Raw genomic sequence first — 23,042 nt, 5'->3', positions numbered from 1 at the left:
ATAAACATTTAACCTGGCATATGAAAGTGGAGTTTTGACATATTTGGCAGACAGGTAGAATTAAATTCAATTCAAGTATGCAGAGAAACTAATATAGTATTTAAATATTTGCTTAAGTAATGCACTATTTGAAAGAACATATTTGAAGACATGTTTTTGGTGAAATGTTTTACCGTTATGGCAAGGATTGTTTTTGAGAGGAAAAGCTTGACTGAAGCATGTTTTACTTTCTCTCTTTGTCGTTTTGTGAACTTTATTGGGATTTCTAGATTTACTCTCTCGTGAGCCATTTTCCTTGAAGTCTCTGAGAACTGTGTAATATCCCCTGCAGCTTTAAAAAAGAAACTAGATTTGGATTATGAGAAAAATTTTTGAAGGAAAATACCGAGGGTCTCAAGGTCAACTCCAGTGGATTTGTGGGCATGCTGAGGAATGATGAGCGAATGGATGGATGAATGGTCTGGGGCGGTAAAGGAGCTCAGGCACTGTCTACACACTCTTGTGGTCCCCATCGCTGCAAGGCTACCCTGCCAGCCTCCGCATCGGAGTGCTGCAGCACAGCCCTGCCTTCCGGCCACACTGCCAGGTCTAGGCTGGGACACCCAGCACAGGCTGGGTGGATCAGGGGCCACCTCCAGAGATTTGAAACTGGTAATCCAGAGAACTGGGTCCATTTCCCTTTAGGGACACAACTCACTTGTCAGCACCTGCTGGCGGCATGTTATCTACCAAATAAGAACACAGTCCAACAGGGAGAGAAAAATGAAGCCTATGTTTTAAGAGAAGCAGAGATCAGAAAGAGAAAGAAAAAACTGATTTTTATTAGTGGCTGAGCTGTAGTTCCTGAGGCCTAGTTGTATTTCTATCCTTAGGTTGCTTAGAAGAGGCACATCCTTACAACATGAGAAATGTGTCTATTTGTAGAGTTTAACTAGTTTTCTAAGTAACATATCAGACAAACTATGAATCAATATTTTATAAATTTAGCTTATTTGCCATCCCTAGTCTTTATATGAATCCATGATCTTTATATATAGAGTCTGCACTATATCTACAAAAAGAATACTGTAACAAAAAGTACAAAAAGAATAGTGTTAACTCCTATTGAAGTATAATTCCTATGACAACTTGGCTTCATTAACCTGAAAACACTGGCCACTTTCCTATATGCAACAAACACTTCTCTTATTCAACAGCACATTAAATTAATCTATATCATTAATTTACCATTAGGACATGGCCAGTAGTTTGCACATAAATTATACAAAGGCCTAAATACAGTTATCAAGTCCTTTAATCAAGAGGAAAGATCTTCCCACATAACCTTCTAAAAAAACAGGCGGAGGTACCGAATTTTTATTCAGTCTTGGTTTGTAAAACCAGTAGTTTTCCGTTTGCAGAGAAAACAACTTGATAACAGAATTTCTAGAGATGACAAGCAGTTCTGGGTTGTTGAAAATTTGTGAACATGTAAAGATTCGCATTTAAACTTACATTATAGAATACTCCAACTTGTAAATATATCTTAGAAGCTTACTTTAAATTAAAAGTGCATCTTCTCATAGAAATACTGTCTTAAATGGTGGCCAATGTCTCATGTAATCTAAAAAAGCTCTTAACCCATATGCATCTGGATCATACTCAGTTTATGGAGGGATCCCAAGGGGCAAATTAAATAAATAAAAGAATTCTGTCCCCTTCCCATATGGTCCAATACTATGCAAAACTGAAAACACAAAGTTGGTGTTTGATAGCTTCTCATATTATTTCTGAAATCTCAACTTCCTAGCATCGCTCTCTTGAATTTTCTTTCCTACAAGCATACAATAGAGCATATCACTTAATGTTCTCTATTCGTCAAATTTCTCTAAGGTTCACAACTTCTTTACTCCTTGCTAACCAAAATTGTTTAAAGAAAATCCCTTTCAGCTAATGGTTAAGATGTAAGCAATCTGAGTCACATCAATATGTAATAACTGAGTGTCCTTGGCCCTTCATGTGTTTTTAAAAGTTTTGAAAGAAGACACCTTAATCTCTTATCGACTATGGTTTTGAAACTTGTGAATTTAAGATAACAACAATTCACATTTGAAAAACAAGTATGATAAATCCATTATCTTTTTAAATGTGTGATTCTACTCAGAAATTACCTGAGAAGTGAAAATAAAGCAAAATATCTTTATCAGCCTTGACATTAGGGCGGCTAGTAACTGTATACAGTCAAACTCACTCAAGGGATTTTTTTCCAGATAAATACCACTTCTCTACTACTTTGTTTTTCCAGATAGTCCACACACCCATTTTTCTTCCTAGCACTTACATTTTTTAAATTGTGATCCTAGGCAAAGCATCATCTCTGTGCTACAGGGTCCTCCGTCTGCAAAGCAGAAGGCAGGGAAGGGCAGGGATAATAATAGAACCTACTTCATGAATAGACCTTGACGTGAGATAATATATACGTTAGGGTTTAGAACAGTGTCTGGCATGTAGTAAGTCCTATGCAGGCCTCTGCTATCATTACTCTTATGTCTATTTCTCTGGTATATCAAACATTCTGTCAAGGAAATAACTATATGATGAATCTTACCCCATACTCCCAGACCAAGTACAGTAACAAGCACCTAGTGAGGAATCAAAGCATATTTATCAAAAGAAAAAATATTAATTTATTTTGAAGGTTGATAAATTGAGATATATAACTAAGTTTCCTGAGGATTTAAAAATAGCCACTGACAGCTTTAAATGATGGTAGGCTCTGAAACTACAAATTAGAGACAATGAAAGAAAACGGGCAGGGAAGCATAAAAGGTAGAATAAAAAAATAAGAAAAAACATACGGGCTATATCAATAAAGGTAAACTGGGTAATCTCAATAATTAAAAGAAATTAAAGAAAAAAATCTTAAGATTTGGGGCAAAACTCAAAATCCCATTATATGTACCGTTAATAGTTACATCCAAACCAACTGGATCAAGAAGACCAAAAGAAAAGACAGGCAAAGTCATAACAAGGATAGGTATGAATCGAAACAGGAGTGCCAGTTTCTACTGATGAAGGGTCCATCAACAATGAAGAAAAAGCCTTAAATTTCTCCCTCCTAATTCGGGAGAACTGGTTTGTACACAGCAAAAATGGGTGGAAATTGAAGGAGATATCTACGGAAATATCACAGAAGTAAACGACTTAACTAACTTTTAATATGCCTCTTGATTTCTATTTGATTAAAGAGGGAAAAAAATGTGGGGTGCCCCAAATGACCAGCTGGTATGTGAAAGAAATAGTGGAATACCTATTTTTTAAAAAAATTTTTATGGTTTATTTATTTCTGAGGAGAGAGAGACAGCGTGAGCAGGGCACAATCAGAGAGAGAGGGAGACACAGAATCTGAAGCGGGCTCTAGGCTCTGAGCTGTCAGCACAGAGCCCAATGCGGGGCTCAAACCCACGAACCGTGAGATCATGACCTGAGCTGAAGCCGGGCGCTCAACTGACTGAGCCACCCAGGTGCCTCTGGAACACCTATTTGTATTTCTTTTTAATTAAAGAAACTGGAACATGCTTTACGTGGACCGACATTGCTACCCTCCAGCGGTCCAGATGCCGCAGAGTTGCATGCGGTGAATATAACACCCTGAAGGAGGGCAGTGCTCGCACACAGACAGGCTGACTGTGACGCAGTCATGAGCGGAGTCTGCTCAGGGGGAGGATGGTGTAGTTGGTGTCACCTCACTGGTACAGGAGACATCTTCATTGTGCCAATTAAAAAAACATAAAAAAGACCACCGATAACAGAATCTCTGCCACATTTTGAACTGAGATGCAGAACGAACACAGAGCTCTTTTACATCACCCAGAGTCTCACAGGTTACCTCTGAGTAAAGTGACAGTTACAGAACTTCAAGACAAATGAATGCTTTTTTTCTGTTTAGAGTCCGAGAGTTATAGATTTGCTGAACTTTTCTGGTGGCCACTGGATGCCTGTAGATATTTAACGTCAATAAACACAACTTATGTATCCCTTTAAAGGCAAAAGCAGTAACAATAGAAATGCTTTCCAAATGGTAAAACATTTATGATTTACAGATGTTTGGAAATATGTTCATTATTATTAATTTGTTTGCTAATATCACATATATTTCTAGAGCACCTACTACGGCACTACTGTACTGTGGGCACTGTAGTGAACAAGAAGACAATGCTCTTGACCTCCTGCAGCTTACATTCTAGGGGGGGAAAGACAAACAATAAACATATAAGAGATAAAGGCTGACAAATACTACGAAGGAAACATAGTAGGGAAAGTGGACAGATTAGGATGGGATAGAAGAGGGACTATTCTTGTCTTAGTCGGCTCAGGCTGCTGTAACAAAATACCATACGTTTGGTGGCTTAACCAACAGAAATTTACGTCTCAGGGTTCTGGAGGCTATTAGGTCCTAGATCAAGATGTTAGCAAGGTCAGGTTCTGGTGAGGACTTTCTTTCTGGCTTACAGACAGCTGCCTCCTCACAGTGTCCTCATGTGGCAGACAGAGAGTTCTGGTGTCTGTTCCTTTTCTTACAAGTGCACTAGTCCCATCATGAAGGCCTTGCCTATGACCTCATCAAACCTGATTATCTCCCAGGGGCCCCATTTCCAAATGCTGTCACATTAGAGAGCTTCCACATACGTTTTTATGAGGGGACACAATTCAGTCCGTGGCATCTCTCTATTGCAAGGTTGGGGCAGGCTTCTGTGGTGATGTGAGATGTGAGCAGAGTTTGGAGGGAGATGAGAGGGCTAGGGAACAGCAGGTGACAAGGTCTACAATGGCAATGTGTTTGTCCGGTCGAGAGCCACTGAAAGGGAACATCTGGAGAAAGATGGACAACTGACCAATGTACCTGGCAACGGTGGAGGCTACTGTGGCCTTAACGAGAGCCATTTCTATAAGATAGTGGGATGAAAATGTGATTCAAGTGGGTTCTAAAGAGAATGGGAGGAGCACAAACGCAAGCTCTTTTGACAAGTCTTACAGTAAACGAGGGTAGAAAAAATAGCTGGAAGTGTTTCTGTCTGTGTTGAGGCAGGGAAAATCACAGCACTTTCCTGTTGGATAGAAATGAATGAAGTGTACTGGGTTGTGGTAGGAACTTGTGGAATTTCGCTCACTGCTCCCCTTTTCTCAGGGAACCAGGAAGCACGTTTATCAGCTGAGCAAGGACAGGAGAAGTGCAAGAGGTCTATGGAGAGAGGAGAAGTTTAAACAGTCATTAAGGTCATTGGCAGAATGGATGCACTGTGGATTTTCTAAAATTGCCGGGCAGCACTAAGGGCAATTTGAGCCTCTTAGTTGTCAATTTGAAGTGATAACTAGTTAGCTTGATTGTGTTTTCCTCCAGTCATGTTCTGCTGCTGTGGAACAGGCATGATGTAGCTATAAAATAAGCAAAGAATTGGATTTACCCAGGATTAGGTTTTTTGCTGGGGCAGGTGTCAGTGCGAGCTCTAAGTGTGAATAAAATCCTAGTGTTAAAACAATCTATTGGGGCGCCTGGGTGGCTTAGGCGGTTGAGCGTCCGACTTTCGCTTAGGTCATGATCTCGCGGTTCGTGGGTTCGAGCCCCGCGTCGGGCTCTGTGCTGACAGCCAGCTCAGAGCCTGGAGCCTGTTTCAGTCTGTGACTCCCTCTCTCTCTGACCCTCCCCTGCTCACGCTGTCTCTCTCTCTCTCCTAGAAATAAATAAAAACATTTAAAAACAAACAAACAAAAAACAATCTATTAACGTATTTAACGAAATCTCAAATTTTTACTGATGAAGGTTCTGTGATCAAAAAGAGTTTGTAGACTAATGATAAAAAGGAAGTGAATACTATTAATAATGATGATGTGATAGACACATAAAAATCTCCCTATGCTGTCCACGGATCAGTTATAAAAGGTTACCCCATATGGAAATGCCAAGTAAATTCTAATAAATTCCTAAGGCTAAAATAATATCTCTAAATATATTTGACTGCTATGCAATAGAGCAACTAAAACACCTAATAGGGTCACAAACAAAATATTCAGCCCCTTGGAATATATATCTATATATTTTAAATATTCTCCTATATAAAAAAGCAATTCAGGGGCGCCTGGGTGGCTTAGTCGGTTAAGCGACCGACTTTCGCTTAGGTCATGATCTTGTGGTTCGTGGGTTCGGGCCCCGCGTCGGGCTCTGTGCTGACTGCCAGCTCAGAGCCTGGAGCCTGTTTCATTCTGTGATTCCCTCTCTCTCTGACCCTCCCCTGCTCACGCTGTCTGTCTGTCTCTCTCCTAGAAATAAATAAAACATTAAAAAAAATTAAAAAAAAAAGCAATTCAAAAAGCATATTAATCATTACATAAATATATACCAATACATGATATAATGTATTAATTAATAAATATTAATATTAATATATTCACAAAATAGTATTTACATAATAGATGTAATAGATATTTTTTTAAACCTATGGACTATATATCAAAAGCTATGCTAAGGAACATTACAAATTTAATATTTCCAGGTTAAAATTTTTTCTATTAAAAATAGCAATGAACACATTTGAGTTTTAAATAAAGCCTTTGTTCAATTATTTCCCTAGCATAGTACCTAGAAATGCAATTTCTAGGTCAAAGGGCATATAGGTTTGGTTTTTCTTTTCATGTGTTTGACAGATAGAGTCACACTTTTCTCCCCAAAGGTGTATCATCTTATGTTTCCACCAATATATGACAGAGTCGATTTCTCCACAACCAAGTAAACACTGAAGAATTCTTGGTACAATTTAAACAAAATACATTTTCTAGCTGAAATGAGAGGTGATTTTTCTCCCTAGCTTTGGTTTGTTTTTTTCCTGGGGGGTGGGGAGGGTGCGGGGGGGGGGGGTACGGAGGGGGGGAAGCAGGGGAAAGGTGGAGATGAGATTCAACATTAAAACGCATTACAAAGGATTTACAAATTTTCTAACAGCTGTCTGTCTCTTGCCCAGAGAATCCACAACAGCTCTTTGGGTAACTCCCCAATTTAATCAGCGGGATTACAGTCATTTTATTTGGAAGTACAGAGGTCCCACACAAGGAACTGGGATGATTTAAGAGAATACCATGAGGAGGATTTTTAGAAGAATTTATGAGTTTGAGATGACTGATATCCCAAAGAAATAATATTCAGGCAACCAAGTTAACTCATCACTCTTTGGTTACATTAAAAAACCTTCACCGTGAGTTTTTATGATTGACAGGAAAAGCTTAAGCAATATTTAATTATACAAAAAATGTACTATATTTTCTACTTCAGAACAATATTATGGATTATCAAAAGGAACTGCTTAAGATAATGAGGACAATTCCTCCAAATTTTACTTGAGGCATTTTTGCTTTCACAGACAGTGATAACTGTGTTATTAGGCTATCTTATTTTTTTTTCTATTGATTGTTAAGAACTCCTTGAAGGACAACAAGGAACAAGCCTTCTGAGACTCAAATATCCTCCCTGCTAAACCCAGATGGATAAGAGGAACTCCACACAGAGCTACTCCCAGGGAAGAAGATTGGATTTGTTTCTTCTGTTTTCCCCCTTTTCCTCATCTATTTCTCTCTTCCTCCCTCCCCATCTTCCTCTTCCCTTTCAGTCTCCCCTTCACTCGGATCACTTCCCAGGTACAGCAAAGGAATATAATAGTATTTTTTTGGAGATATTTGTGGATGTACTGACCAACTGAGCCACCCAGCTGCTCCCAAATTGCATTCTTTAAATAAAACAGAAAAAAAAATATTCAAATCACCCAAAGGACAGATTAATAATATATATATATATATATAAGCTATAAAATTATACCTATTTTAGTTACCTTATTTGGAAAATATTTACTGAAAGGTTATAATGTTTAAATCACTGTGCTAGGTACGTACGATCTGAAAGTAAAAGAAGTCCATGCTCTCAAGAACTTATTTAGTAAGTTAAATTAAGGAAACACAATGAGTTATAATCTGTCACCGACTTAATATCCGAACTTAGATGCTGCCAGATGGAGAAAGCTCAGCAAAGGGAGGAAAAGTGAAAGCCTGTTTAGGAAACTACAAATCCAAAGGGGTTCCTTAAGCAGCACACGCGCACGTGTGTGTTGTGTGTGGTGTGTGTGTGTGTGGTATGTGTGTGTGTGTGTGTGTGTGTGTGTGTGGTGTGTGCGCATGCATGTTTTGGGAAGGAATACTAAAAATAAAGAGGATCAAGATGGTGAGAGATGAAGATGAAAAGACTATTTGAGGTCACATTATAAAAAATGTATTACTATCATGCTATGAAGTTGAGACCCTTCTGGAGAAAACGGAGAGTCCTGAAGAGCAGAAGCCTGGCAAGATCTGAGTTGCCTTTTGGACCACTTTATGAAAAGGATAGTTTTCAACAGAAATACAAACACAATGGATTGCATTGATCACTAAATATTTATAGCTTCATCTAGAATTCTTATTTCTAAATGAGGAATGCAATGATCTAGGAATAAGTTTAACTGAATTAAACAGTGTGATTGGCATGATGTCATGAAGTGGTGACTACATAAAGAACTGAAGTAAAGGGGGCTTCTTAGCATGGATACAACACAGGAATAGAGGGAAATTATCTATACCAAACAAGCAATAAGCTGTTAATTCCACGAAATAAACTACAGGATTAAAAAGACAAAAATCTTGCCACAGAGTACATTTATTTTCATATTTAGAATTACTAACTTGTAGAGATTAAACCAATACAGATAAATAAAAGCCAGACTATGTAACAACAATCTGCCCACCTACTGTGGGGAATGTGGGTGAAGGAGAAAGAATAGGGAAATATAATCCACAAAATATTCAGGGCAAAAATATTTTGGTTATTACAACAACCACAATTTGAGAACTATAAACATTAAATGTAAATTAGTGGTAAATCCTGTGGTGTTCTCAAATTCGGCAATATTTTAAAACTCTTCCCTGCCAAGGTGTTTTATAAACAAGTTGGTGGACTGATCTCTAAGAACACCCTTGCAATGGATCTTTTAAAAGAGAAGGATATCATTTTAAAAAGAACAAACTGAAATTATTTGGGAAAGAAAATATTGATTGATTCCATAAAAACCTAATTGAACAGTATAATCAGATGTGTTAGTCAAATATCCATTTATGCAAGACTAAACACAGCAGCCCAGCGAGACCTGCACACATGCATTACCACTGGTAGACACAAATGTTTAGTTTGCAGCACTGGTATGTATCTTTACCCTCAAAAATGGTTCTCTGTTTTACTAAAATTGAAACTCGCTTGATGTGGGGAAGGAGGGAGTGAATGGTAATCATTGTTCTTATATTTTACTACCAAGTTCTGATTCAAATATTCTATAACCATCAAAATCCTACAGGAGAAAACAGGCAGCAACCTCCTTGACCTCGGCTGCAGCAACTTCTTACTAGAAACGTCTCAGGAGGCAAGTGAAGCAAAAGCAAAAATGAACTATTGGGACCTCATCAAGATAAAAAGCTTCTGCACAGTAAGGGAAACAACCAACAAAACTAGAAGGCAACTGATGGAATAGGAGAAGATATCTGCAAGTGACATATTGGATAAAAGGGTTGGCATCCAAAATCTATAAAGAACTTACTAAACTCAACACCCAAAAAACAATAGTCCAGTGAAGAAACAGGCAGAAGACATGAATATATACTTTTCCAAAGAAGACATCCAGATGGCTAATAGACACATGAAAAGATGCTCAACATCACTTATCATCAGGGAAATAGAAATCAAAACCACAATGAGATACTACCTCACATCTGTCAGAATGGCTAAAATTGACAACACAGGAAACAACAGATGTAGTCAAGGATGTGGAGAACGGGGAACGCATTTGCACTCTTGGTGGGAATGCAAACTGGTGCAGCCACTCTGCAGAACAGTATGGAGGTTCCTCAAAAAATTAAAAATAGAACTACCCTATGACCCAGCAATTGCACTAGGTATTTACCCTAAGGATACAAAAATGTTGAATTGAAGGCACACATGCACCCCAATGTTTGTAGCAATGCTATCAATAATAGCCAAATTGTGGAAAGAGCCCAAATGTCCTCTGACTGATGAACAGATAGAGTACACACACACACACACACACACACACACACACACACACAGGAGTATTATTTGGCAATCAAAAAGAAGGAAATCTTGCCACGTGCAACAACTTGGATGGAAGTAGAGTGTATCATGCTAAGCAAAATAAGTCAGAGAAAAAACAAATATCATATGATTTCACTCATATATGGAATTTAAGAAACACAACAGATGAACATAGGGGAAGGGAAGGAAAAAGAAGATAAAAAGAGAGGGAGGCAAATCACAAGAGACTCCTAAATACAGAGACAAACTGAGGGTTACTGGAGGGGAGGTGAGTGGGGGGGGTGGGCTAAATGGGTGAGGGGCACTAAGGAGGGCACTTGCTGGGATGAGCACTGGGTGTTGTATGTAAGTGATGAATCACTGGGGTCTACTCCCAAAACCAAGACTACACTATATGTTAACTAACTTGAGTTTAAATAAATAAATTGGAAAAAATAAAGTTTATCCCCCCCACCAAATAAATAAAGTACTCTATCCACATAACAAAAATATTTGTGGGTTTCAAATCCTAAATCTCGATTTGGATTCGGAAAAGTATGGTTACTGTGAGTATTGTTTCAATGTTGTCACCATGTATTTAGCTCCCCAGTAGCCTAGGGAAAAGGCAGCAAGAAGAACTCTTTTAAATGTCACCCAGAGAGGAACAGTAAAAATAGGTTTGAGGGTGGAAGACAAAATGGGAGTGGTACTAAATTTTTTATCATAGAGATGGTAGTCATTTGGCTAATCTTGCTCTAAATTTTTTTCTAGAGTAAAATGTAACCCAAGCAATTAAACACCCTCTAATTATAGAGAGCAATTAAAAAAACCCAACAAAACCCAACCACTTCTAGTTGCACACCTAGTCTACGGAGTGCTCTAATCCAAGCAGAAGTCTGACTCTATCTTCAGTTAGAGCCCATAGTTCACAGATGGTTAAGAAAAAGCCTAAAAGTATCCCTTAAGAACAATCTGTCAAGGGGCGCCTGGGTGGCTTAGTCGGTTAAGCGTCCGACTTTCGCTTAGGTCATGATCTCGCGGTTCGTGGGTTCGAGCCCTGCGTCGGGCTCTGTGCTGACAGCCAGCTCAGAGCCTGGAGCCTGTTTCAGAGTCTGTGACTCCCTCTCTCTCTGACCCTCCCCTGCTCACGCTGTCTCTCTCTCTCTCCTAGAAATAAATAAAACATTTGGAAAAAAAAAAAAGAACAATCTGTCAAATGTGATGAGTTAAGCCTAGAATGGTAAACCTAGGTAAGTGAGGGAATGTTCTATTTTTATAAGATCTGTAACTTTTCATGCCATTAATTGAAAACTCTCTTCTCCAGAAGATTCCTTTTTGATGTGTAGACAAGCTTTTATGGCAATGAATATGCAGATCTTTGCCATTACATAATTAGAAGATAGGTCCAGCTGTGGATACAAAATACTTTCATAGAGTCTATAAAGTCATGAATGGAAATCAATTTCAGAGCAACATATTATACCTACCTTTGGGTTCTCCTAAAGTCATGTAATACTCCCTGTTCTGCAGTTTCTAGGCCAGAAAAAACATATACTAAATTACATTGATTCTTCACTGTGTAACTGGAATGACCAAAGGTTTTTTTGGGAGATATTTCTATTAATATTCCCTGAAGAATGATTTCGTATTTTTCAATTATGTGATCCAAGATTACCTTCAAAAGAATAAACAGACATACTAATGTGTTCTCCTGATGAATCTCTGTCAGAGTCTCACCCTGACATACTATTGTTTCATGTTTTAAAATGTACCCTAGTTCTATTCTCTTTTCTGCCCTCTTCAGCAAACTACACTGAAGCTAATTCTATGGCCCTGTCTGAGGCTAGTCATAAAGATTTCTTAAAGAAGTAATGTGCTTTACCTCAGGAAAAAACTAAACTTCAAATAAGAGAGCAAGTGAAACAGAAAATACAGGGCTCCATCATGCAACCAATAACCCACCAAGAAGGTTCAAAATTCAAGACCAAACAGAAGAAGAACCATGTATTGAGCCTTTACTCCCTTTAAGAGGGTACAAATCTTATTTGCCAGTGTTTATGACAGTACTGTGAATGTAGAAAACTATAGTCCGTCTTTTGTACAGCCACAACCTCAGAGGGTGGGAGAGTGACTTACAGAAGAGTCTCAGTGAATAAATGCTGAATGAGTTGAAGTGTGGGAGGAAGGATGGATGATTTGCTTGAATCTAAAGAAAATGATTTCGACTCATTCTCCATACTATCTCTTAAGGAAAACTTCCTAGAGATAACAGAGTGGAGGTTGTAGTACATCTCTTGGTCAATTCTTACTGTAATAATGTAAAGATTCTCTACCCTTATGGACCTTGGAAGCTACCTTTCCACCACTCATTCCCTCTTCCTAAAGCTCTAGCAATCCATGCCTTTGTGAGGGGCTGAGTGCACCTTCAGCTTTAAGGATGAATGGCTTAGGCTAAGCCAATCAGAATAGGTCATCCTACTAGTTACTGTGGGTGTTAGAGGTTTCAGAAGATCTTGTGATGTAAGCAATTTCAGAGTCAATCTTGGACAAAGACATTCTATCATGGCCTGGGGCTACTATGGCATTAGTGCCCCTACGAGGTTAGTCAGTCCAAAGATGAGACCAACAAAAACAGCAAAGCTAGGAAAGAACGAATTATAGGGAAATGGAGCTACAAATCCAGTGACATATTGTGAATCTCGACAGCAAACCTTTTGCTTGAGGCCAAATCTACCTCTGGTTGTTTACCTGAACAATATCCCTAATTATTTAATAATTATTTACTTCAATTTGAAATGGGCTTTTGGTTCACTGCAATCGTGCAAAAATGTTAAGTATTTTAAACTTCTTAGATCATTGTTACAGCTCTGAATATAGTCTGTGTGACACTGTGTTTGGGTTTATGCTCCTATTCCTCAATTATATAATATGAGCCTATTTTATTTGCTCACAAAGCCTATCCTGCAGCACCACATATAATCTAAATTCTTCTGATGGGGAAAAAAAAAAAAAAGAAAAGGTAAACTGTAGAATAAAGGATGTCAGTTGAGGATTAAGAGGAATACAAGTGATAAATATATAAAATCAAAATTACATACTTAATTTACCTATAATCTCAGCACTTGATGATGACAGTCACAGTCAGCATGCTGGTATATATCCTACCAGTCTTAATTTCTATGTGTGAGGAAATATACACATTTGCTGACCACTGGGTAAATAGGGTTCTCTTTCCCATTTCCCTGACCACTATTATAAACGATGAACAGCCTTGTGCATAAGAATGTGCATATGTTCAAAATGTCTGATTATATCTTAAATAGAAATGACCAAATATGTGTTTACTGGGTTGAAGTATATGAATGTTTCTAATTGGTATTTTAAAACAGTTTCTGGTTTCTATCAAACTTCATTTCCACCAACAGTTAATCTGTACTCAATTATACCTTACTCTTGACCATTTTATAAGCAAAAATGGCACTGGCTCATTGCAAGTACTCAGGTATTTTGCATGTTTATTATTTTTATTTCTCTTTCTGTGATTTGTCTGGTATTATCCTTTGCCAATTTTTCTATTGAAATGTTTTCTTACTGACTGAAGGATCTGTATAAATAAATGATATTAATATTTTATCACATTTTTACAGTAGTTCGCCTTTTAATTTTGTCTTTCTTTCTCTGACATGGACAAGCTATATGATTTTTAGGCCATTAAATTTAACTGTCATTTCCTTTGTGGTTTTTTTGTCTCCAAACTGCTCTTTCCCTTCAGAAGACTTTAATAGATTCAATTTCCACTACTGAAAAATTCACAATGTATGTTTGTATACAAAAGCCTCTTGAAGGTTTTAAAAGAAACCTCTTGAATTTCTTAATTTTGGATTTCATGAATTTATTTGCAAACATACCACTTCTCCATTCCCACCTCCAACAGTGCACCTGTTAACATCTGGAGTAGTTCTTGAAAAGCTTGTTTAGAAATCAAAAGCCCAGAGAGTTCTTCCACATCTCCAAGCTGGTATTTATTTCTGTTTTTTAAAAATGGCTTTACTTTTCATACCCAGTTCTTTAATCCACCTACATTTATTCTGAGGCCAGTCTAAGGTTAGGAACTATATGTGTTTTCTTTCCCAAATGTTATACAACTGTTTGGCATCTTTCTCCTATTGATTTCTTTCTTTCTTTCTTTTTTTTCTCTAATATTTTTAAATGTTTTATTTATTTCTGAGAGAGATAGACAGCGTGAGCAGGGGAGGGTCAGAGAGAGAGGGAGAAACAGAATCTGAGGCAGGCTCCAGGCTCTGAGCTAGCTGTCCGCACAGACTCTGACGCGGGGCTCGAACCCACGAACCGTGAGATCATGACCTGAGCTGAAGTCGGACGCTTAACCGACTGAGCCACCCAGGCACCCCTCTCCCATTCATTTCTAAAGCTACCTTTATTGTGACCAACGTCTTCTCTCCACTTATTATTTCACGGGCAGTATTCTCTTCATTGGTATGCTTATTGGGTTTTACACTAGTACCACACTATTTTTATGACAACAGTTTTGTGACATGTTGTATCTGGTAGGATAAATTGAACTCTGCCCTCTATTCTTCTTTAATGAAAATGTCTTTGCTACTCTTATCTTTTCTTATCACTTAAATCCTCTAATATCATTTGACAGTTGACAAAAATTTTGCTGATATTTTTGTTAAGATTTCATTAAGTAATAAATTAACAAATTAATTTAGGGACAACTGATACATTTATAGTATCCCATCTTTGTATCCAGGAACATAGTATTTCTTCACTTACACTCTCCTATCTTGGCACATTATTAAGTATTACTTTCATCTTTCTCTTACATTTCTTGTTAATATGAAGTTGCCTCCAAATAAACTTCCTTTGTATTATTTTAAACTGAGTTATCTTCTAACTTTTATTAACTATTATGAAATATGGGGGAAACTACTGGTTTTTAAATTATCTATATGATTTAATTAAGACTTCATTGCTTCTAACAGTTTTTTTTTTACTGTTCATTTATTTTGAAAGAGAGAGAGAGAGAGAGAGAGAGAGAGAGAGAGAGAGAGAGGTGGAGTGCAAGCAGGGGAGGGGCAGAGAGAGAGGGAGACACAGAATTCAAAATAGGCTCCAGGCTCTGAGCTGTCAGCACAGAGCCTGATGCAGGGCTAGAACTCACAAGCTGTGAGATCATGACTTGGGCTGAAGTTGGACTCCTACATTGATCCTCAAGGGTTACCTAGTAAAAATTATATTATCTGTACATAAAATGATAATTTTTGTCTCTTACCAATAGCTGGGTCTTTTATTGCACTGGCTAATGTTCCCTAAACTCTGGCAAATAAAACTGATAACATGGGCATTCTAGGATTTAATGGAACTCTGTTAATATTTTTCAAACTATAATGATGTCTGTTCACTGGAGTAAGATAATCTTTATCATGAATATGGAGGTTACTTTTCTATTTCCAGTTCATTGAGTATTTCTAAAAAGAACAGGAAGTCAATTTTGTTCTGTCTTTTTATCATCTCCTAAAACAATCATATGGTTATTCTCCTCTGACCTAGTTCCTGGGTATTTAACACTAATATATTTTCGAATATTCAAGCATGCTTGAAACTCATGAAAAAAAATCCTATTTGGTAACAGTACATTCCTCATTATACTATGCTGCCAAATTAAAATGGCTAATATTTTAAGATTCCTGCATTCATATTCATAAATGAGATTATATTATGATACTCTGTAAAGTTTAATAAGGTTTCCTTATCTTCCTTACTCTGAGATAGTTTACATAGCATGACAATGAGTTGTTTTATGAATGTTTAAAAGAGCTCTTCCATAAATCATTTTGGGTTCAGAATCTGCTAAGAGCAGAATTCTTTACAAACATTTAGCATTTCTTCCAAGGTTGCTGGTCTATCCCAGTTTTCTACTACTTGTTGAGTAAAACTAATCATTTACATTTTCTTAGGAAGATACTCATTCCATGAGGCTTTACAAATGTTAGTATAGAATTATATGCAAATTGATTTCTCCAGTCTATGGCTAGATCCCTACTCCTTGCTAATTTTTAATAGCTGTCTTTTCTTTCCATTTTCCTTATTTAGACTTGCCAAAGATTCATTCTACCATTTGTTCTGATTTTGCAGAGTTCCTTAAATTGGTAGATTCAATTATATGTTTTCTTTTTTATTTAAAAATTTTTAATGGGTATTTATTTTTGAGAGAGAGAGAGAGAGACAGAGAGAGAATGAATATGAATGCGCAGGGGAAGGACAGTAAAGAAGGAGACACAGAATCCAAAGCAGGCTCCAGGCTCTGAGTGGTCAGCTGAGAGCGCGATGTGGGACTCGAACTCACCAACCATGAGATCGTGACCTGAACCAGAACTGGATGCTTAACCACCTGAGCAATCCAGGGGCCCCTTAATTATCTGTTTTCTAACTTTATGCATTTATTTTTTATTTTCATTTTTCCTGTTTTCTCTTTTTGACATAAAATTGCTAATTTTAAGTGAATCTTTAATTTCTTTTACTTTTTTCCAATTCAATAAAGGCTTAAAATCTAAAAAGTTGCCTCTATTTTAAATAAAGTTTTGTCCAAATTTTGTAAATTTTACATGGACTTTTCTCATTGCTGTTATTATCCAAATAGTCAATGGTAATACATTTTAATTTGCTGTGGGTCCATTAATTGCTTCTATTAGTTGTTTTTTCTTTTTAAATTTTCAATCAACTAGGGTGTTGTTTGTTTAACTTCTGTTATTCCTTTTGGGTTTACTTTTTCTGCTCTGGTGAGGTTATGTGCTCTATAAATTTGTATATTTTTGAAATCTGTTGACTGAGTGTGTATGTGTGTATGAGAGAAATACTCCTCATGAGAAGTTGAATAATGATGTTTTGTATTGACTTCAGTTAAAAAATAATGAAGCCCCTTCTTTACCCATGATATATAGATCCATGATGTAAAAATTAAAGTTCTTCTGACTGAGGAAAGTGTGTGGGGGGAAGTGGGAGGGTAGAGCCCCACCAAACTTCTCCCCTAAACAGTACCCTGGAATCCTTGGAGTTACCTGGGTAGGGTTTTAAAACTGCTGCTCATTTATAAAATGTTTTATATGCATCTATTAGATAAACTTAAAATTTTATGATTAAAAAATTTCCCCCAAGTCAATCTGTTAAGTATTGAGAACAGTGTGTTCCAGAGTCAACAAATGCATTTCTCTAACTTCTCCCCTCGTCACTGGGATCTTTTACTTTGTGTATTTCAGTTCTCTGGGATTTGATGATTAACATTTTGTATTTACTATCTTCACCACAGGCAGCATCATATGGTAATATAAAATTACTGACATTCTTCCTTTTTAAAGCTTTTCCCCTTGAATCCTCTTTTCCCTGAACAAATATTGCTACCACTAGCATCTGTGTTTGTCTGATATACCTCTGACTGTTCTTTTACATTAAAAAAATCTACTAAAATTATATTTCTATTCTTACAGAATACACATACAGGCATACTAGTACGTATGTAAATGTAGATGCCTATCTGTATATGTCACGTATGCATGTATATAAACTCTATCTTTCCAGTATATAAATTCTATATTTCTTAAGCTCATAAGCACTTAAAGTTCTTTCTGAGTTTCATTTTTAACCTCAACCTTTAAAATTTTTTTTTTTTTATATTTGTAAGCCGTTATCTCACTAGGGTTATTAGCCTTTCTTCTTTTATGATAAATCTTATCTAAGATATTTTTGAACCGTCTTATCTTAAAAGGCATTCTATTTTACTTTCCATTATAATTAAAAAATAATAACAATAGATCAATAGAAAAGGGGAATAGCAGGAAGAACAGACTTCAAAACCAGAAGGTGGAGAACGTCAATAGCAATCTGTCTGTTGGCTTCTTTGAGGAGTTTCTGAGTGTACTTAGTTCCACAAATGGTAACAATGGGTCTCAGCCTTCCCAAGAATCCTAACCTCATGTTACTTGGGGCATAACTGAATGGTGAACCTGACTTCTCTGATCATTTAGATTTTATGAGAAACTTTGTCTTTTAAAGTCTCTGGCCAATCACTTTAGGTTATATGCAGATGGCCACCTGGAATGTTATTCAACCTTAAGCCAATTAAAAACATTTTTAAGTGATCTTAAATTTCATGTATCCCATTGTGCTTTCTTTCTGGATTCTGGTATCAGGCCTCTGGGGCTTCAGCTCCCTAATTTGCCTAAAGGCTGTTCTCTCTGATGGCTGTTCTCTCTTTACTTACGTGTTTACTTTTATTAATTTAAGGATGAGTCAGAAGGTAGGGTTCACCCAATCTTTAAGTACTCATTGTTTACATCCCCTTCACAAACCTAGTAGTTTATTTGTCCAGATATTTCACTCGGTTGATGATAAACTTGAGCTTCTCAGGTTCCTTCACAGTAGAGTTGCTGGGTCTTAGTCAAGGCTCTCCTATGACTGACCGCAGTCACTCTGTTAAGAAAACCCAAAGCTATTTGGGACGTTTTTTGATACTCTCCTGGCCTTGGGCTGACACAGCCACCTTTCGTTGATCATAATAGGATTAACAGTAAAACACTCCTGCTGTCATTCTGGGGTGGGGGTTAAGTGGAGGTGAGAGGAGGATGAGCATTTATATGCATTATTATGCTTACCAAATCTCTGCTTCTCTTTCCTAGTCTCTCAAAAGCAATTCTGAACATTACTTAATTTTTATTTGATACTTTGGAGGGATCTTAAGATAAGGGATCAAAGAGCTCTACTCTACATCTACCCAAGTGTTAAATATTTGGTGCTGGAGGAAAACTAAATAGGATAAGAGTGAACTATCATAATGAAGGACTAGCCAGCAGAAATGGAAGTAAAAATCCAGATATTTCAAGTCATATAATATTTAATAGTGATGAAGTACATTAGTAATGAAACACAAAGCCAGGCACACATAAAGTCACCTAAAACAACAGGAAAGAACTCAGTTTTTTGTACGCTTGCTCAATGTTTTGAGAAAAAGTTAGGGTCCCAAGTGAGTTTTTATGCCTTTTAAATTTTTTTTCTCCTCTAAGTTATATTTAAATGAAAAAAAAAAAAACCAGAAAGAAGGCAAAACAATAATAAGCTTTGTTGGTAGGTCTATACCATTTTCATACGTTCTTGGGAGAAGGTAGCAAACAAAATTTCTGCAACAGTAAGTGATGCTTAGAGAAAAATGAAATCACTGAGTGATGCCAGGACTGATTACTCTGCTGCACTTGAAAAGCAGAGATCGCAGTCTTGTGAGCCCAAAGTGGTTTCATATGGACTGCTGCATTTGCGGTTTGTGCTTGAAACTATAACCTGTCAAATTAGAAGCAGGCGAGGCCTATGCTCTTAATGGTTCCACTTTCTACTGTCTACACTTATGTCTCTAAGTTCGGCATTTTTTAGTCAGTTAAACTGTTATGTGGATGAGCAGAATCTCAAAACTGCTCTTTGTTACATTGGTTAAAAGAGATTTAGTTAACAATATAAAGCTTAAAGGAAAAACTGCCAATCTGATTTTTAACACATCACTGTAACTATTTTTATCAACTATCGATATTTTATTATCCTGGTTATCACTATGTCACATATAAGTACAGAGAAGAGGAGGAGAAACTGCATAATTTCCCAACCTTTCCCTCCCCTGCCTTTCCAAATATTTTATTGTCTTTAACTTATACCTTACTGACTCATCATTCTTCCAGGCCCACAGTAGCCTGCTATTATGAGCTTAGTGTTACAATATGCTCCATTTCTCCTCTTCTCCTTGACTGTGGAATGGCCTTCCAGGCAGTGGGCTTGGTTGACAGAGATTTTCCCAGCAAAACTGAAAAGCTAATTGTCGTATTTTATTAACGTTTTATGTAGAGTCCTTCTTTAATGACTCTTTCTTAATGCCCGTTAGTGTAATATAAAAATGTTTTCTTTTTAAAAGCATAGACAACAAACATTTGCTCTCCGTAGAATGCATCGTAAGTGAAACCATGCCACTAAGCAATCATATCCTGTTTAGGCCATAATGACATCAGAAATATATGTTTATCATCTGCTTTGGACAAGTTAGTATGATTTTGGCCCACGGCAAAGCTGAACTAAAATCATTTGCAGTTGCCCCAAACCAAGATAACCACACATTTCTAAGGTAATTGATACCTAAAAAGAACATTGCCTTTAGATCACAGTTCATGATCTAAGCATACTAATTCTTTAAAGAAGGTTGTTAAAGTTTACAAAGCATGTATGTCTATTGGACTTCCTCCAAAATTTGACATGAAATAATTATATTTTTAGCATGCATAGAGATTATGATAAAGTAGGCACTTAGCACGATCTTTTGGAATTCTGGATTACCTTTCTCGTCCAATTTAAGGAGAAGGGGAAAATGGAAATTTTTTTTTTTACAGGTAAAAGTATAATAATAGAAAGATTAAGAACAATGCTTTGTATTTTGGAAGGCACTCAAATGAAATCAGTCACTTTTATTTTCAAAGTATTTAAGGAAACAATAATTTTATGAATAGATAGCTCAGGCAAATAGAAGTTTTGTGCTTATTGTGAAAACATAACCAGGGAATCCAAATATATCACTAGGTTTGTGTTACAGTGATGTAAAGCACGTAACTGCCCTGAATATTACCTCAGCTAGTGAGTCTATTCATAGCCTACAGATGTGTCCTGAAAAACAGCTCTTCTGCTATATGCCAACACAAAAGTGGGAGAAATGACCTTTGCCCACAAAGATAACTGGATGGTTTGGGACAAAAAATAAGTTTTGGATAAAATGGTAACAGTAAAAGTAAGACTTCGAAAGAAGTTTAGGGAAACCGACTCCTATTCAAAGGAGGAAACAGAGAAAGAGAGCACTGAAGTTGTCTCCCAAAGTCATGTCTGAAGGCTGCACAAGGCTGTCTTCAGACATGTAGACAACAATCAAAGAACAGAAGAATAGACCAAATAGCATAAAACCACTGCAATGGCTATTCTATTACTGTAAAAAGGATAGAATGTACTGTACCTCCATTCTTTCTTGTTTAACTTCATCAACTTCATCATCTTCAAACATTGCCAAGAGTTCTCCTGTCTGGTCAATAGAGTTGAGAAAGTCTTGGGCAATTTTTTGTCTTTTGTTTGCATTACTGCTGCCACTCAATTTGTCTTCATGAACATAAAAGGAGGAAAAAAAATGTGCTTAGTAGGTTAACACAACAGCAATCACTACATGTACTGAATATTGCATATGAAATTCAGAATTGGAATTTGCTCAAAATAATCTTTAAAGGGAGAATCTTTGGGCACCTGGGTGGCTCAGTTGGTTAAGTATCTGACTCTTGATTTTGGCTCAGGTCATGATCTCATAGTTCATGAGATCTACTCTGTGTCAGGCTCTGCACTGATAGCACAGAGCCTGCTTGGGATTCTCTCTCTCTCTCTCTCTCTCTCTCTCTCTGCTCCTCCCTCACTCGGGTGGGTGCACGTGCACTCTCTCCCCTTCTCTCAAAAATAAATGAACTTAAAAAAAAATAAGGGGAGAATCTTTGCATCCAAAATAAAAGCATAAGTCATGCATAATTAAATCATTTATGCACTAAATCACTTATGCATGCCAAATAAGACTGAGAAAATAAAATACCAAATTTTCAATTAACATAATAAAAAATGTGAATGGACTGATCAAAATTCCTTACCAAAAAAAAAGGAGGTCCTCTCAGATTTAGAAAAAGAATCCTGGTATAGCAAGTACTGCCGCAATACATTTGAGACCTAAAGGGACAAGATCTTACTCTTTTTCTCTTAAAAGGTAAAACTATCATACTTATTTAAAAGCAAAACTTAACTTTAAAAAAGTTATTGCACAATGTTAGGAGGGAATAATACTATAGGCAATATAGTTTAATGTATAAATATCAGTGTGAAATAGTGACAAAGAATTGGATTATATTTTAAGTGATAAATTACATGCACAGATACCAAATAAAGAAAACCTACGCATCTCAGGTGAAAGTATCCAGTCCTTCACCATTAAATATGATGTTAGCTGTGGGTTTCCCATAGATAGCTGTCTTGGTCACTTTATAGCACAGATATATAAATATATCATAGGTTGGATGGCTTAAAAAAGACCTATTTATTTTTCATAATTATAGAGGCTAGAAAGTCCAAGATCAGGTGCCAGCAGACCTGGTATCTGATGAAAGCCTGCTTCCTGGTTTGCACATGGACTGTCTTCTATTCTCAAATGGCAGAGGGCAGAAAGCAAAAGCAAGCTCTCTTGTATCTCTTCTTGGAAGGGCATGATTTCCATTCATAAACGTCCCTCCCTCATGACTTAATTGTTTTCCAAAGGCTCTACCTCAAAATTAGGTGGCAACATAGGAATTCTGGGGGGACACAAACATTCCATGCATAGCAATGGCCTTTATCAAGTTGAGAAAGTCTCTTCTCAGTTTTTTTGAGTGTTCTTCTAATGAAAGACCTTAAATTTTTTTCAAATGATTTTTCTACATTCATTGAATGATCATGTGGTTTGTGACTTTTATCCTATCATTATGATTTTTCACATTTTTTTTTTCTAAATTTAAACCAATCTTCCATTCTTGGGATACACTCTGTTTTTAAAAAAATTTTTTTTTTTTATGTTTTCTATTTATTTCTGAGAGAGAGAGAGAGTGAGAGAGAGAGACAGCATGAACAGGGGAGGGCCAGAGAAAGAGGGAGACACAGAATCTGAAACAGGCTCCAGGCTCTGAGCTAGCTGTCAGCACAGAGCCCGACACGGGGCTCGAACCCATGAACTGTGAGATCATGACCTGAGCCGAAGTCGGACGCTTAACCAACTGAGCCATCCAGGCGCCCCGGGATATACTCTGTTTGG

At 37.0% G+C, this 23,042-nt stretch overlaps 1 protein-coding gene across 3 annotated transcripts in view; it reads right to left on the bottom strand.

The window, feature by feature from the left end:
* Window positions 1-23,042, bottom strand: part of SUPT3H (SPT3 homolog, SAGA and STAGA complex component) — a 554,087-nt gene that overhangs the window by 122,586 nt on the left and 408,459 nt on the right. For all 3 annotated transcript variants that reach the window (XM_039231173.1, XM_039231171.1, XM_039231172.1), the window contains exon 6: window positions 21,186-21,325. In XM_039231173.1, the coding sequence (XP_039087104.1) occupies window positions 21,186-21,325 (140 nt within the window). The remainder of the gene's footprint in view (window positions 1-21,185; window positions 21,326-23,042) is intronic.

Source organism: Hyaena hyaena, unplaced genomic scaffold, assembly GCF_003009895.1.
Source record: "Hyaena hyaena isolate Hyena2069 unplaced genomic scaffold, ASM300989v1 scaffold_55, whole genome shotgun sequence".
Lineage (NCBI taxonomy): Eukaryota > Metazoa > Chordata > Mammalia > Carnivora > Hyaenidae > Hyaena > Hyaena hyaena.
The sequence above is the reverse complement of the archived record's forward strand: the minus strand, read 5'-3'. Positions and strand labels throughout refer to the sequence as shown.